General features: G+C 44.9%; 3 protein-coding genes across 3 annotated transcripts; 2 read left to right on the forward strand and 1 right to left on the reverse strand.

The window, feature by feature from the left end:
• The first annotated feature begins 32 nt into the window (after window positions 1-32).
• On the forward strand, window positions 33-3018 carry LOC122022454 (DELLA protein RHT-1-like). The gene is made up of 2 exons (XM_042580472.1): window positions 33-2192; window positions 2372-3018. Exon 1 carries the CDS (start codon window positions 228-230, stop codon window positions 2130-2132), a length of 1905 nt encoding a protein of 634 aa, XP_042436406.1. The 5' UTR covers window positions 33-227; the 3' UTR covers window positions 2133-2192; window positions 2372-3018.
• A 190-nt stretch (window positions 3019-3208) lies between these two features.
• On the reverse strand, window positions 3209-9210 carry LOC122022455 (protein SUPPRESSOR OF K(+) TRANSPORT GROWTH DEFECT 1-like). The gene is made up of 8 exons (XM_042580473.1): window positions 8436-9210; window positions 7092-7197; window positions 5542-5740; window positions 4294-4362; window positions 4115-4189; window positions 3924-4022; window positions 3664-3819; window positions 3209-3566 (listed from the first exon to the last, which is right to left on the reverse strand). The coding sequence occupies exons 1-8, from the start codon at window positions 8905-8907 to the stop codon at window positions 3441-3443; spliced, it is 1302 nt and encodes a 433-aa protein (XP_042436407.1). The 5' UTR covers window positions 8908-9210; the 3' UTR covers window positions 3209-3440.
• A 341-nt stretch (window positions 9211-9551) lies between these two features.
• Window positions 9552-10271, forward strand: LOC122025654 (60S ribosomal protein L26-2-like). Its single transcript, XM_042584491.1, has one exon. The coding sequence runs from the start codon at window positions 9612-9614 to the stop codon at window positions 10065-10067; it is 456 nt and encodes a 151-aa protein (XP_042440425.1). The 5' UTR covers window positions 9552-9611; the 3' UTR covers window positions 10068-10271.
• The last annotated feature ends 1870 nt before the right edge of the window (window positions 10272-12141 follow it).

Below are 12141 nucleotides of genomic sequence, written 5' to 3' on the forward strand. Positions count from 1 at the left end.
CCCTGGCTAGAAAAATCACAGTTTGTTGCTTCACGATTTCGCTGCTGGCAAATGATTTGGAGTGCGGTGAAAATGAAAGCGGGTGGAATCGAGTAGTGGGAGAGGGAGAGGTGTCTCCTGATTAATCTCTCCCACCTTACTTCTTAGAGGTTCTGCGCGAGTTGATTCCCGAAGGCCTCGCCTTTTCCTCGCAAGACAGCTCGTCGTGGCGCCTGCAGCCTATCACTATGAAGCGGGAGCATCCAGAGGGCCTCCTCGGCGGAGGAGATTGGTACGGCGCGCCGGTGGAGGCGGCAAAGCAGGGAAAGGGGAAGGCGATGATGGGAGTGGAGGCAGGGGCGGAGGATGAGGACGTCGACGAGCTGCTGGCGGCGCTGGGGTACAAGGTCCGGTCGTCGGACATGGCGGACGTCGCGCAAAAGCTGGAGCAGGCGGAGATGGCCATGGGAAGCGGCGTCGCGGCCAGCGACGACGCTTTCCTTTCCCATCTCGCAGCTGACACCGTTCACTACAACCCCTCGGATATTTCGACTTGGGTGGATAACATCCTCTCCGAGCTCAACGCACCTCCTCCCCCTCTACCGTCGCTGCCGCTGCGTTTTGATGCCCCATCTCCTGTCGATCGGCAGAATCGATTTCTGGATCTTCCACCTTCTGTGTCTAAGCAATCCACCAGCGCCACCGAGCTTCCCCTTGTTACGCGGCGCACCCCGGCGGAAGTCTACGAGCTCAAGCCGGTCCCTGCTCTACCCGCCGCGCGTGCTCCGGTACGATTGGCCTATGGTTCCGATTTCCAGTTGGATGTCGCGCCGTCTCCGAGGGATTCGAAGAGGATCAAGTTCTGCAGCTCGCCTCCTTCGTCGTCGTCTTCGACCACGGATGCGGCGACCTCGGCCGCGCCCCCGCTGCCGGTGGTGGTAGTCGACACGCAGGAGGTCGGGATCCGCCTCGTCCACGCTTTGTTAGCCTGCGCGGAGGCGGTGCAACAGGAAAACCTCAAGGCGTCGGACACCCTCGTAAAGCAGATCTCGGTGCTGGCCGCCTCCCAGGGCGGCGCCATGCGCAAGGTCGCCGGTTATTTCGCTGAAGCAGTCGCCCGCCGCATATACCGTCCACTTCCTCGGGGAGTCGTGGGCTGCTCCTCTTTCGATTCCGTCTCCTTCGACGACATGCTGCATATGCATTTCTACGAGAGCTGCCCCTATCTTAAGTTCGCGCACTTCACCGCCAACCAAGCAATCCTCGAGGCCTTCGCCGGCTGCCGCCGAGTACATGTTGTTGACTTCGGGATGCGGCAGGGGCTTCAGTGGCCCGCCCTTCTCCAGGCCCTTGCCCTCCGTCCCGGCGGACCGCCTTCATTCCGCCTCACCGGCATCGGCCCGCCGCAGCCGGACAACTCGGACGCCCTTCAAGAGGTGGGATGGAAGCTGGCGCAGCTGGCTGAAACCATCTGCGTGGACTTCCACTACCGCGGCTTCGTGGCCTCCAGCCTCGCGGATCTGGAGCCTTACATGTTGCTCGGGCAAGACACCGACGACCGCGGCGGAGCGGACAACGATGAGCCAGAGGCAGTAGCCGTGAACTCGGTGCTCGAACTACACCAACTGCTGGCGCGGCCGGGGGTGCTGGAGAAGGTGCTGAGAACTGTCCACAAGGTGCGCCCCCGCATCGTGACGGTGGTCGAGCAGGAAGCGAACCACAACAGAGGGACGTTCCAGGAACGTTTCACCGAGGCCCTGCACTACTACTCGACTATGTTCGATTCCCTGGAGGGCGGACCGGGGGTGGCAGCGGCGGACAGCGCCGGCGGGCGGGACCGAGCGATGTCGGAGGTCTACCTCGGGCGGCAGATCTGCAACGTGGTGGCCTGCGAGGGAGCAGAGCGAACGGAGAGGCACGAGACGTTGGACCAGTGGCGGGGAAGGATGACCGGCGCCGGCTTCGAGTCCGTCCCCATCGGCTCCAACGCCTTTAAGCAGGCGAGCATGCTGCTCGCCCTCTTCGCCGGAGGAGACGGTTACAGGGTAGAAGAAAAGGAGGGCTGCCTCACCCTTGGCTGGCACACCCGCCCGCTGATCGCCGCCTCCGCCTGGCGGGTCGCCGCCGATCCCCTCTCCGCCCGCGGAACATGAAGCAGCCGTGCGATCTCCCTCAGCCGTTGGATTTCCATCGCTCGACCCCACGTTCTCTCCGTGGGCCCTCTTTTCTGCTTCCCTCCTTTATGTTTAAATTTTTTTTTAAAAAAATCCTTTTTTCCCCTCTCTCTCTACCTCATCTCTCTCTCTCTCTCTCAAGTGTAGCGTAATCATAATAAATCCCTGATTTGCCAAATAAATCATTCCTGCTAAATCGCCTTTCTTCCTTTTCTCAGAGCAATAATTACTGCGAAAAAGAAAAGATTGAGATTAGTGGGATCAACCTGATCGATCACACGTAGGTGTCAGGAATGAGACGGTGGGGACAGCCAGGGAACACACTGGGCCCACGCTCCACTGCCAGTTGGGCTGATCCTGTGAACAGAAGGAATGCTGCAGCTGAAGCCTGAAATCCACAAAAAAAATCACACTCGCTCACTCACTGGATGAAGAATACACATAAAGTGTGCGAAATTTCTAGAAAAGAAAAAGAAAAGATAATGATAGAGGAATCACAGGAGAGCTATCTCTTCACCAATCGAAATATCAAGGCAAATATGCCCACACAAGTGGACCAGTGTCTGGAGCTCAACCTGCACTCTATGATCTTATCGCAATCTGTACGTTAATTATTGTGCAATGACAACTCAAGCTTATACTTAAACAGGAACAATGAAGTCTACGCCCATCTCATGAGTTGGAGTGGGACAGCAGCAGTTGGTGCCCCGTATTCAAGGAATGACCTGAGCTTCAAAGCAATATCACCATCTCTTCAGTAGAGCTGCAATCATCTACAGGATTTGTCTATTCAAATTTAACAAAATATTTGTTGTTAGATCATTCAAATAATATAGAATCTGCAATCTACAATCTGTAGGATCTATCATTATTTTTTAAAGCCACAGGGAAAAAGGTGGTTTCACAAAACCTGATAAAGTGGTCATCCATGAAACTTGCACCTCATTTATGGTAAAAGCAATCATCTGCAGTTTGGCCTAATCTCTCCGCTCCAGGAAGAGTACAATTTCCAGACTTTATACATCAAACAAGAACAAGCTCAAACCTCAATAGTGTAGTGAAAAATGCAGAGGGACGTTCCAATAGTTGTTTAGGAAGCTATTATCCTACTATACAGACAACAGTACAGATAGTACAGAAAGTAACAGACAGATAATGAAAACAAATACATTAGAAGATGAGATCAATGTTATTTTAAAATTGCAACATTCCAAGTAGATCTCATGAAAGCATAAACAAGTAGGGGGCTGCAATCACATTACTGAAGAACATGGACTGGCAACCAAATTAGCCCTCTTCACCAAACTCCTTTGTGAATCTCTCATGGACTTCTAGGTCAGCTTTGCTGACGGTTGGCCTCTGCCTTGCCAGTACTTTATCGAAGTCCGTCCGTGCGATTGGAGGTGGAAGGATCTGGTGGTTGCACACACAAGTTAGTACTATGGACTGCAAGAAAGAAAAAAATGGAACGAATGATCAGAATGACACTGAAACAAAGCTTTGCGTGCACCTTATCAGCGAGACCTTTAGCAGCAAGGTCCTGCAATGTGGTCTGAATAGCACCTGGATGTCTCGGTCCACATGGCAACCACATACCCTCACTGGTCTTGTAGAAATGCATTGCATCCTGTGTTTTTCGAACTGGTTCGAAGAGCACATCCTTAACCTACTTAGTCAAAAGCATGCAGGAGGAACACAATCAGCCATCTCTGGCCACTGAAGACCTACGGATTCATTTTCCTCGATGTTAAAAATTCGTAGTTCACTTACACAAACAGCAATATCTGAACCAGAAAAGCCATCTGTGCGGTGGGCTAAGTCCTCAAAATCACTTTCGCTTAAATTGTGAGGGGTATCTCCTAGGTGTACCTAAGATAAAAAACAAGAAATGATACTGAGATCCATGGCTAATATGGCAGAGAACAAGATTATTTCATCAATTTTCTACTCATAGTGAATACCTTAAACATATGTTGCCTGGCCTTAACATCAGGAAGAGGAATATAAATTCGCTTATCGAAACGTCGACGGATTGCCTGCGGTTGCAATTGAGCGAAGAAAATAGAAGAGGAAAGTGGTTAGGATCTTCAGAAGGAGAATAGCATCAACAATAAATTAAAATCTCAAAAACAATAATAACCTGATCCAGAGCATAGGGTGTATTAGTGGCAGCCAGAACAAGAACTTTTTGATCATTGTTTCCCACACCCTGCAAAAATTCATATAATCCAATGGGAGAAAACACAATAGTCAGAAATATGCGAAGCTACTGTTGTATGCTACAAATTGGTGTTCTCCTGTCAAAAATCCAGCTTTATGGAACTAGAATATAAAAACTAACCAAAATCATGATATTAACCAAGAAATGGCCCATAACTGGCCACGGAAGGAACAGTTCGTCAATCTAGTCCATATATTAGCTTCAATTTTTCAAGTGTCTATTTCACCCTCAAATTTAACAAGAAAGAAACAAAAAAAGGATCGTGCCTACTACCTTGCTACTTGTGAACTATCAGGCAACCACAACAATTAAACTCAATCTTGGGTACCCTACATATAGCAAGAAACACTAATTTCAAACATGATCTTAGCAAACAAAGGTCGTAAGCCTGATTGGCTTAAGGTAAAAAAATACCAGCACAACCATGGTGAAAAGACTTCACTTCAAGCATACATATGAAACGCCAATCTTATCTCTCTCTATATAAGGAGAATGTGAAATCTTCTTCCAAATTTGCATGTGGAAGTTCTTGCCACACACTGACGTTCTCAGTCGTAACTATGTTAACAAATTATCCAGATCCCATGTAAGTAGTAGTTTGATAAGAACATTTCCACTCTCTCCTAACAAATTATCCAGATCCCATGTAAGTAGTAGTTTGATAAGAACATTTCCACTCTCTCCCCACGAGCTAGTATTATATATCAGAATCAACATTATATTTCATTTGATAAGCTATAAAAAAAATTCCCTAACTCCCATCGACTGACCCACTTCCACCAAGAGTATGTTTTCATAATGTTTTGTTCGAGTTCAATGTACACATTTTTCAGTATCTAGAAATCAAAATCCATTGATAGTAATTTATTTTATAATATTCTTTTAATTGTAGGTTTATTTAAAGAATATTCTGCCTTAAGTTAAAGCATCTATAAAAGAAAGCCACAACTATATTTGGAGTTCTGATTTATTATTTTTTAGTTTTTCTTTTCTTTTTTGCCTATTAAATTATTAGACATCAAATATTTTTATATTTCAGTATTTAATATGCTCTATTTTTTATTTATGATTAATAATTTAGATCCATTTATGCATGATGTTATGTTACTCCATGTCCATCTGAAAGTTGAAGATTTTGTATGTGCACACAAATAACTATGTATTTACCTGCATCTGCACAAGAAGTTCAGTCTTGATTCTCCTAGAAGCTTCACTTTCATTTCCCTCTCCACGTTGGCCGCACAAAGAATCAATTTCATCAATAAAGATTATGGAAGGTGCATTGTCACGAGCCATTTGGAAAAGATTGGCAACTAGCTTTTCACTTTCACCCATCCACTTTGATACTAGGTCTGATGATGATATACTGCAATGGTTTAATCAACTTCAGAACATCGATGTACCACTCAGATACTACTTTTGTTTAGCCATTTAGGTATATAAACCAGCAATTTCAATTGCACCAATCATATTATACAGGTAGTGCCATGGTAGAAAAGTTAAACAAGGGATCCTCAGACCAAGCAGTTAAAAGTTCTTCAAATTAGTTTAGCCTCATTATGCTGCTAAAACAGATTATGACGAAAGAGAAGTATTCTACCAATTATTAGTAAACCAATCAACTTCTACTCAGAAAACCAATCATCAAAGGGATCAACAAACAAATCAAGAGAATCAAACCTACTCAAATCATACTAGGAGTGATGTATGTAAGAGGTTAGCTAAATGAAGGATTTCCTGACCTGCAGAGAGGCATCCAATATAGCCAAAGGGTGATTCTATCTAGGAGGCCAATGGAATTTTCCATTCTCTACAAAAATAAAAAAATAAAAAAAATGGAACTTCCCACATTTACTTATTGTGAAGAGCAAGGATAAATCATGCTGCCCATGGAATCAGTCAACAACCAGGGGAGAGGAAACACAAAAATTGATGAAGTAAATAGAGATATTGTGGAGTAGTTATGATTTAAACATGAGTCCATAAGATAATCGATGCAACTCAGTTTAGCCGACATCAAAACTAGCTCCATGAGCCACTCCACATCACTGAGAGAAGCAGGAAGGTTATTAAACACATGGATCATGGATGGAGAGAAGGGTTTTCCTCAGATTAGGCACACATCAGAACACCAAAGTTGAATTCCAGATCTTGTCCTTGGGCTTCATGATATCTTATGCCTTTGGATAGGGAGAAACTGTGATACTAAAGTTCATCTCAATATGGGAGCAGACAATGACTTTTTTAGCATATTGAGTATCTTGTTGTTGGAGAAATCTGGAACAAACCAAACTCAGTAGCAAAATGATTTCCCAACAAATAGGCATACATCAAATTGTAGACATTGGCAAAACACTGACTATTAAGCAGCATCCACCATAGCCAAGTTGTTAAAATAAATCAAATTCTAGATCAATAAGTCCCAAAAATCACATTCTCAGTATATAAAATAAATTGTACAAGACATGTAAACAATGTACTCAGTTTGTTTAATTGAAAAGGATCAGACCATAGAACAGATTCGCAATGAGGGATGCCATTCCACAAAACCTCTAAACAAGGAGCAACCAATTACAACAAATTTTTAAAGGAAAGGAAGAAAAGAAACAAAAAATTATCTAAGATCGTAGGAATATACCAAGAACTAACAGCTACAATATAATTTTACTCCCTCTCTTATAATAGTTTAATGATAGTTTTTGTGGACAGAAAATAACCTAAAGAAAGTTGATTCTGCCTCTGTAGCAACGGCCTTTGCCAAATATGACTTTCCAGTTCCAGGTGGACCATATAAAAGAAATGCCCTCCATGGTCTTCGCTTACCTACAGTTTTCAAATGTAATATACTGATTGAAAAGATTCACAATTAAAAAAAGCCAAAGTAGCATCAAATAAATTAGAACTGATTAACTATTTTACAAGTCAAACCAACTAAAATTTATGACCTCATAAAAAAAATAAAGCAAGAAGCTCAAAACAACACTAACAATTTGCATCAAAATAACTAGACAACGTGGAAAATTAATGGTCAATTTGGTATATTAATCATGTTGGAAAATGGCACCAATTAAACTGCACCAGTAGGAGCTACCCATGTTAAAAAATAAATTAAAAAAAAAAATCCTAAATTCACTGAAGTATCTTGTTCAATATTGATAACTGTTGACCAAGAAAAGATAGTGAATTTTAGCCTTGTTCGTTTAACTGTTTTTAAGGAACAGTGTGCTATTTGGCACAACTGTGTTTCCAAAGATGCGGAATTATGTACTTTCTTCAAAAATAATATCATTTCATGTGCAAAATTTAAAGTTAGTAAAGATGAATCTGGATCAAGCATCAGGATCTTCTCACACCACTGAATTTTATGCAAGGAAAAAGCAGCCTTTTTAAGTGTGTGTATGTTTTTCGGGTGAAGTAATTATTAAATATCACTAGACCCTTTTTTACATGATTAATCCTTATTAATTTACATTGTCTAAGATAAACAGAGACAATGATGTGAAATTTTCAAACAGGGAAACATCTAGTTTTAGAAAGAAATAAAAGTTCTTGCTATTCCTGCATTTCTCTTGTATCTTAAATCCTAAAAACAGGCGAGGATCTCACTTTTCCCAATTACAGTCTTTATCAATAGAAATGTTTCCACATGCATCCTTGTTTCTACTCTTAAATTCATCCAGTCCAACCCACGAAGATGTAGCTCTTCCTATTCTCACATCCATGTTACGGTGGAGAGTTTTATCAGAAGCTACATCGAAGTCATTTTTCTACCTAATTCTCACAATTAGCTCAAAACGTTTACTTGTGATGCATAGATATTACTTACACACAGTTCCTTTGTTTCAATGCCTATATGCAATCCCTGACCCAATTAGGCAGAGCAGATGTTTAACGAACAAAAGGGCCTGACAAGCGAGGGCAAATTAACATTTTCAAAGTTCTCCCTAACTAACAATCCATAAATTTTCAAGATTAGTGATTCTGGTGTGTATAGAAAATCAGCAAGATAAGCTTCGGGCAACAAAGCGCATCTTGCAAAGTTAATGGGAAAAAAAACAAACCAGTGAAGAACTGCGGGAACTTGACGGGCAATATCACGGCCTCCTGCAAGGCCTGCTTGGCGCTCTCGAGCCCCGCGACATCGTTCCACTTCACGTTGGGCTTCTCGGTTATGATCGCGGATGTGAGCCCTGCCCTGAGCTTTGCCTGATCGGCGTCCTCGCCGCCACCTTCTCCATCCTTGGGCTTGGTTTTTGGTCTGGCAGCAACGGCGGCGTCGCCGTTGGCGGCGGGACCAGAGCCGCCGCCATCGTCGAGCACAGCGCGGATCTCCTCCGCTCGACGGAGGTACTCGGTGAACTTCTGGGTGATAGCCTCCTTGATTTTTGGGTTCTTCTCGTACTTGAGATGGGTGCGGAAGTACTCAAGGGCGTTCATGTAGAGGGGGAAGGCCTTGACGTAGTTCCCGGCGTTATCCTCCTGCACCGCCTGCTTCACGTACTCAATCGCCTGCTCCTTGAAGTTGCTATACATCGCAGCAACAATCTCGATCCGATAAAAGGGAAGGCGAAGAAGAAATCTTAAGAATAAGAACCCTAGAGTTGGACTCCAATCCTCGAAAAAAAGTTGAGTCGATCGCCAATAAATAGGAAACGAATCGATATGGGAATTCGCAGAGAAATCTTGATCATCAAGTATGCATCTAGGATCACACTCAACCTTCAGATTGTTCGATCGCCGAAGCCTTCGACGACTTCCCGAAAAGTAGACCGATCGAGGAGGAACAACGCGGACATTCGTGGAAGAAAAGACGATATTTTTCAGTCACGACTCACGTCACACTAATAGATTGCGAGTTCTAGTCTTATCTAAATGGAGGATCCTATCAACCACGACTTGGCTTACGAGTTACCCCTAAACGGATCGACGGCGAACGATGTGCTTGGCGCCATAGCCGCTGATTCGTGAAACTATATTTATTTTGTATTTTATTTAAAATAAATGGCCAAAGTTAGGCCTTTTGGGCCAATTCGGCCCAAATCAAGCCGAGCCGTGACCGACTCATTGGAAACCCGTAGATTTTGGTAGGAAGAATGAGGGTATTGTTGTCATTTGACGGAAACCCTAAATAGGGATCCCATTTAGCCTTCGATGTATATATATACCACTTTGTCCCGTTGTTTCGATCCACCTCCTTCTGCCGCCGCCGCATCCAACTCCCTCCGGCGTAGGTCACCATGAAGTACAATCCGAGAGTATCAAGCTCCCGCCGGAAGTGCCGGAAGGCGCATTTCACTGCCCCATCGAGCGTCCGGCGGATTCTTATGAGCGCGCCGCTCTCGACCGATCTAAGGAACAAGTACAACGTGAGGTCTGTCCCGGTGCGCAAGGACGACGAAGTGCAGGTGGTGCGCGGAACCTACAAGGGCCGCGAGGGGAAGGTCGTGCAGGTCTACCGCCGGAAGTGGGTAATCCACGTCGAGCGCATCACCCGCGAGAAGGTCAATGGATCCACCGTTAACGTCGGCATCAACGCCTCGAAGGTGGTCATCACCAAGCTCAAGCTCGACAAGGACCGCAAGGCCCTCCTCGAGCGCAAGGCCCGAGGCCGCACCGCCGACAAGTCCAAGGGCAAGTTCACGGTGGATGAGGTCGCCGCCCGTGGAGCTGCTTCCCTCCAGGAGATTGACTGATCTCATCCGTCTCGTTTGGTCCTCCCTCTCTCTTAAAAAATTCTTCTTTTTCGTTTATGCATCAGCATTCAATGCTTCGACATTTAGGATGTTTTCTGCATTCGAGATGCTAAATACCTCCGTACTTGTTTTGCCTAAAGTTGGGCCTTCGTCTTAACATTTTGTTAGAGTCTTCTATGTTAAATTCGTGCTGCTTTCTTTAAATCCATTGCTTGATCGTAGTAACTAGTAAGTTCTAGTCTTCTATGTTTCTGTATTCTGATTAAAATTCTGATGCTTCATTCGAGTTAAAAACTTTAAGTTTGCTGATCATGGGAGCTCCAGTAGGAATTGGCTATTAGAAATTTCTGTAAGTTAACCTCACAAGCCCCAAAAACACATCGATCAAACCTGAAGGCTGAAACCACAAGAAGATAATATGTCTCCCCCCTCTCTTCCTATCTCAATAGATGAAGCACAACAACAATACCCTTTGAGAAACACACACACAGGCGCACACACATACAACTGCAAAAAGCCAGTGGATAGAGATCATGTTACTTTGGAGGTGTGCGAATCTATGGTAGCTGCTCCTTCAGGAATAACCGCTGTGGCGCTGACTGTGATACGGCCGGGGCGTCGCCGGTTGCGGAGCAGCCTGAGAGTAATGCATCAGCGGATGGCTGAGGGCCATTGCGGTATCATAACCATAATCGGCCACGGCGTCACATAAGCTAGGGTGTCCGTTGACGAGATAGCTAGGATTACAAGGTACCTTTGGATCGGAGTTTGGATCCGTCGTTTGGAGTAGGCTTTGGATGCTGCTGTGGTGGCTTTCGAAATATGCCATGATTGGATTTGTCATCGTCAGATCAGAGGCGACCAGGAGAGGAATGGAAGGAGGGTGGTGATGGTGGGCAGAGTCAGGACAATGAATTGTGCTGGAGAAGTTGTCTTCGACTCCGGAGATCTGAAGGAAGATGCCTTGTCGTCGAGCATTGGTGACTTCTTGGCCGTGACAGGGGAGGAATGGTGGCTCGGGCTCTGGCTGTCAGCTACCGGTGCCTTGCAAGTGGGTGGATGAATTGTCGTTGCGGCTAATGAGGCAATTGATAGAGGTGAAGTTGGAACCACGAGGGGTGTCCTCCCTAATCGTGTTGTTGAGACCGTCGATGAACCCTGACTTTGAATCATCTATTAGAGACCCGATTGTAGACGAAGTCCCTGAATTCGGGGCCGAATTTGGCTTTGACGAGAAGAGAAACAGGCGAAGGCGGCTGGAGCACGTCGAGTCACCTCTGTTTCTGGAGGTGGAGATGTGATCAAGCTCTTCGATCATGTTCTACTGGTCGTCATCAGTGGAGATGGAAATAAGAGAATCGAGATCCTCATTCGGGAACAGGTACTTGAGAGAAAAGGAGGTGTCCTCGAGGAGAGAGAGTTTCGCCGATAGGTCGGCGAGGGGAGCATGGTGATTGATGACAACCATCCTTGTCTCGCCTTTGCGACAGCAAAGGTCCTTGTTGGTGCATAGGGGAGGAAGGGTCCGTCGGAGCTGCACATGATGCGGAGCCGTAAGGAGGGCGCCTCAGGGGTGGAGTAGGGTTTGTCCCATGATTCCCTGCCGCGGGGGGAAGGGGAGGAGTGCGGACTCAACGTATCCTTCGGCAGTGGCGATTATCGTTGATGATTCCATGGTCGGAACTCGGAAGACATGGGAGGGGTTCCGTTGTCTTTGTTCGACGGAATCGAAACGAGGACTTATGTTTCTGGATAGAGAGAGTGAGAAAGGAGAAGAAAATGAGGTATTTATTTTTTATGTTATTTTTTTTTTCTTTTTACAAATTTCTATTGAGTGCACATTACTAATTTTTATTTTTTTAAAAAAAATAATTTTTTTTTATCTGGACTATAATTATTTTTTTAATTTTAAAATCCATCAATTAATTTCGTTTATTTAAACAGAATAATTGCATTCTTTTATGAATAAATTATTGAGGGGCTGTTTGGTTCAGTAAACGGAATGAGATGAGTATCATTCTAAAAGATGTTGCTTGATTATATTCTATTTGGGAATAATAATGGGTTAATAATT

This window comes from Zingiber officinale, chromosome 9B (genome assembly GCF_018446385.1).
Source record: "Zingiber officinale cultivar Zhangliang chromosome 9B, Zo_v1.1, whole genome shotgun sequence".
In the NCBI taxonomy this organism is placed as follows: domain Eukaryota; kingdom Viridiplantae; phylum Streptophyta; class Magnoliopsida; order Zingiberales; family Zingiberaceae; genus Zingiber; species Zingiber officinale.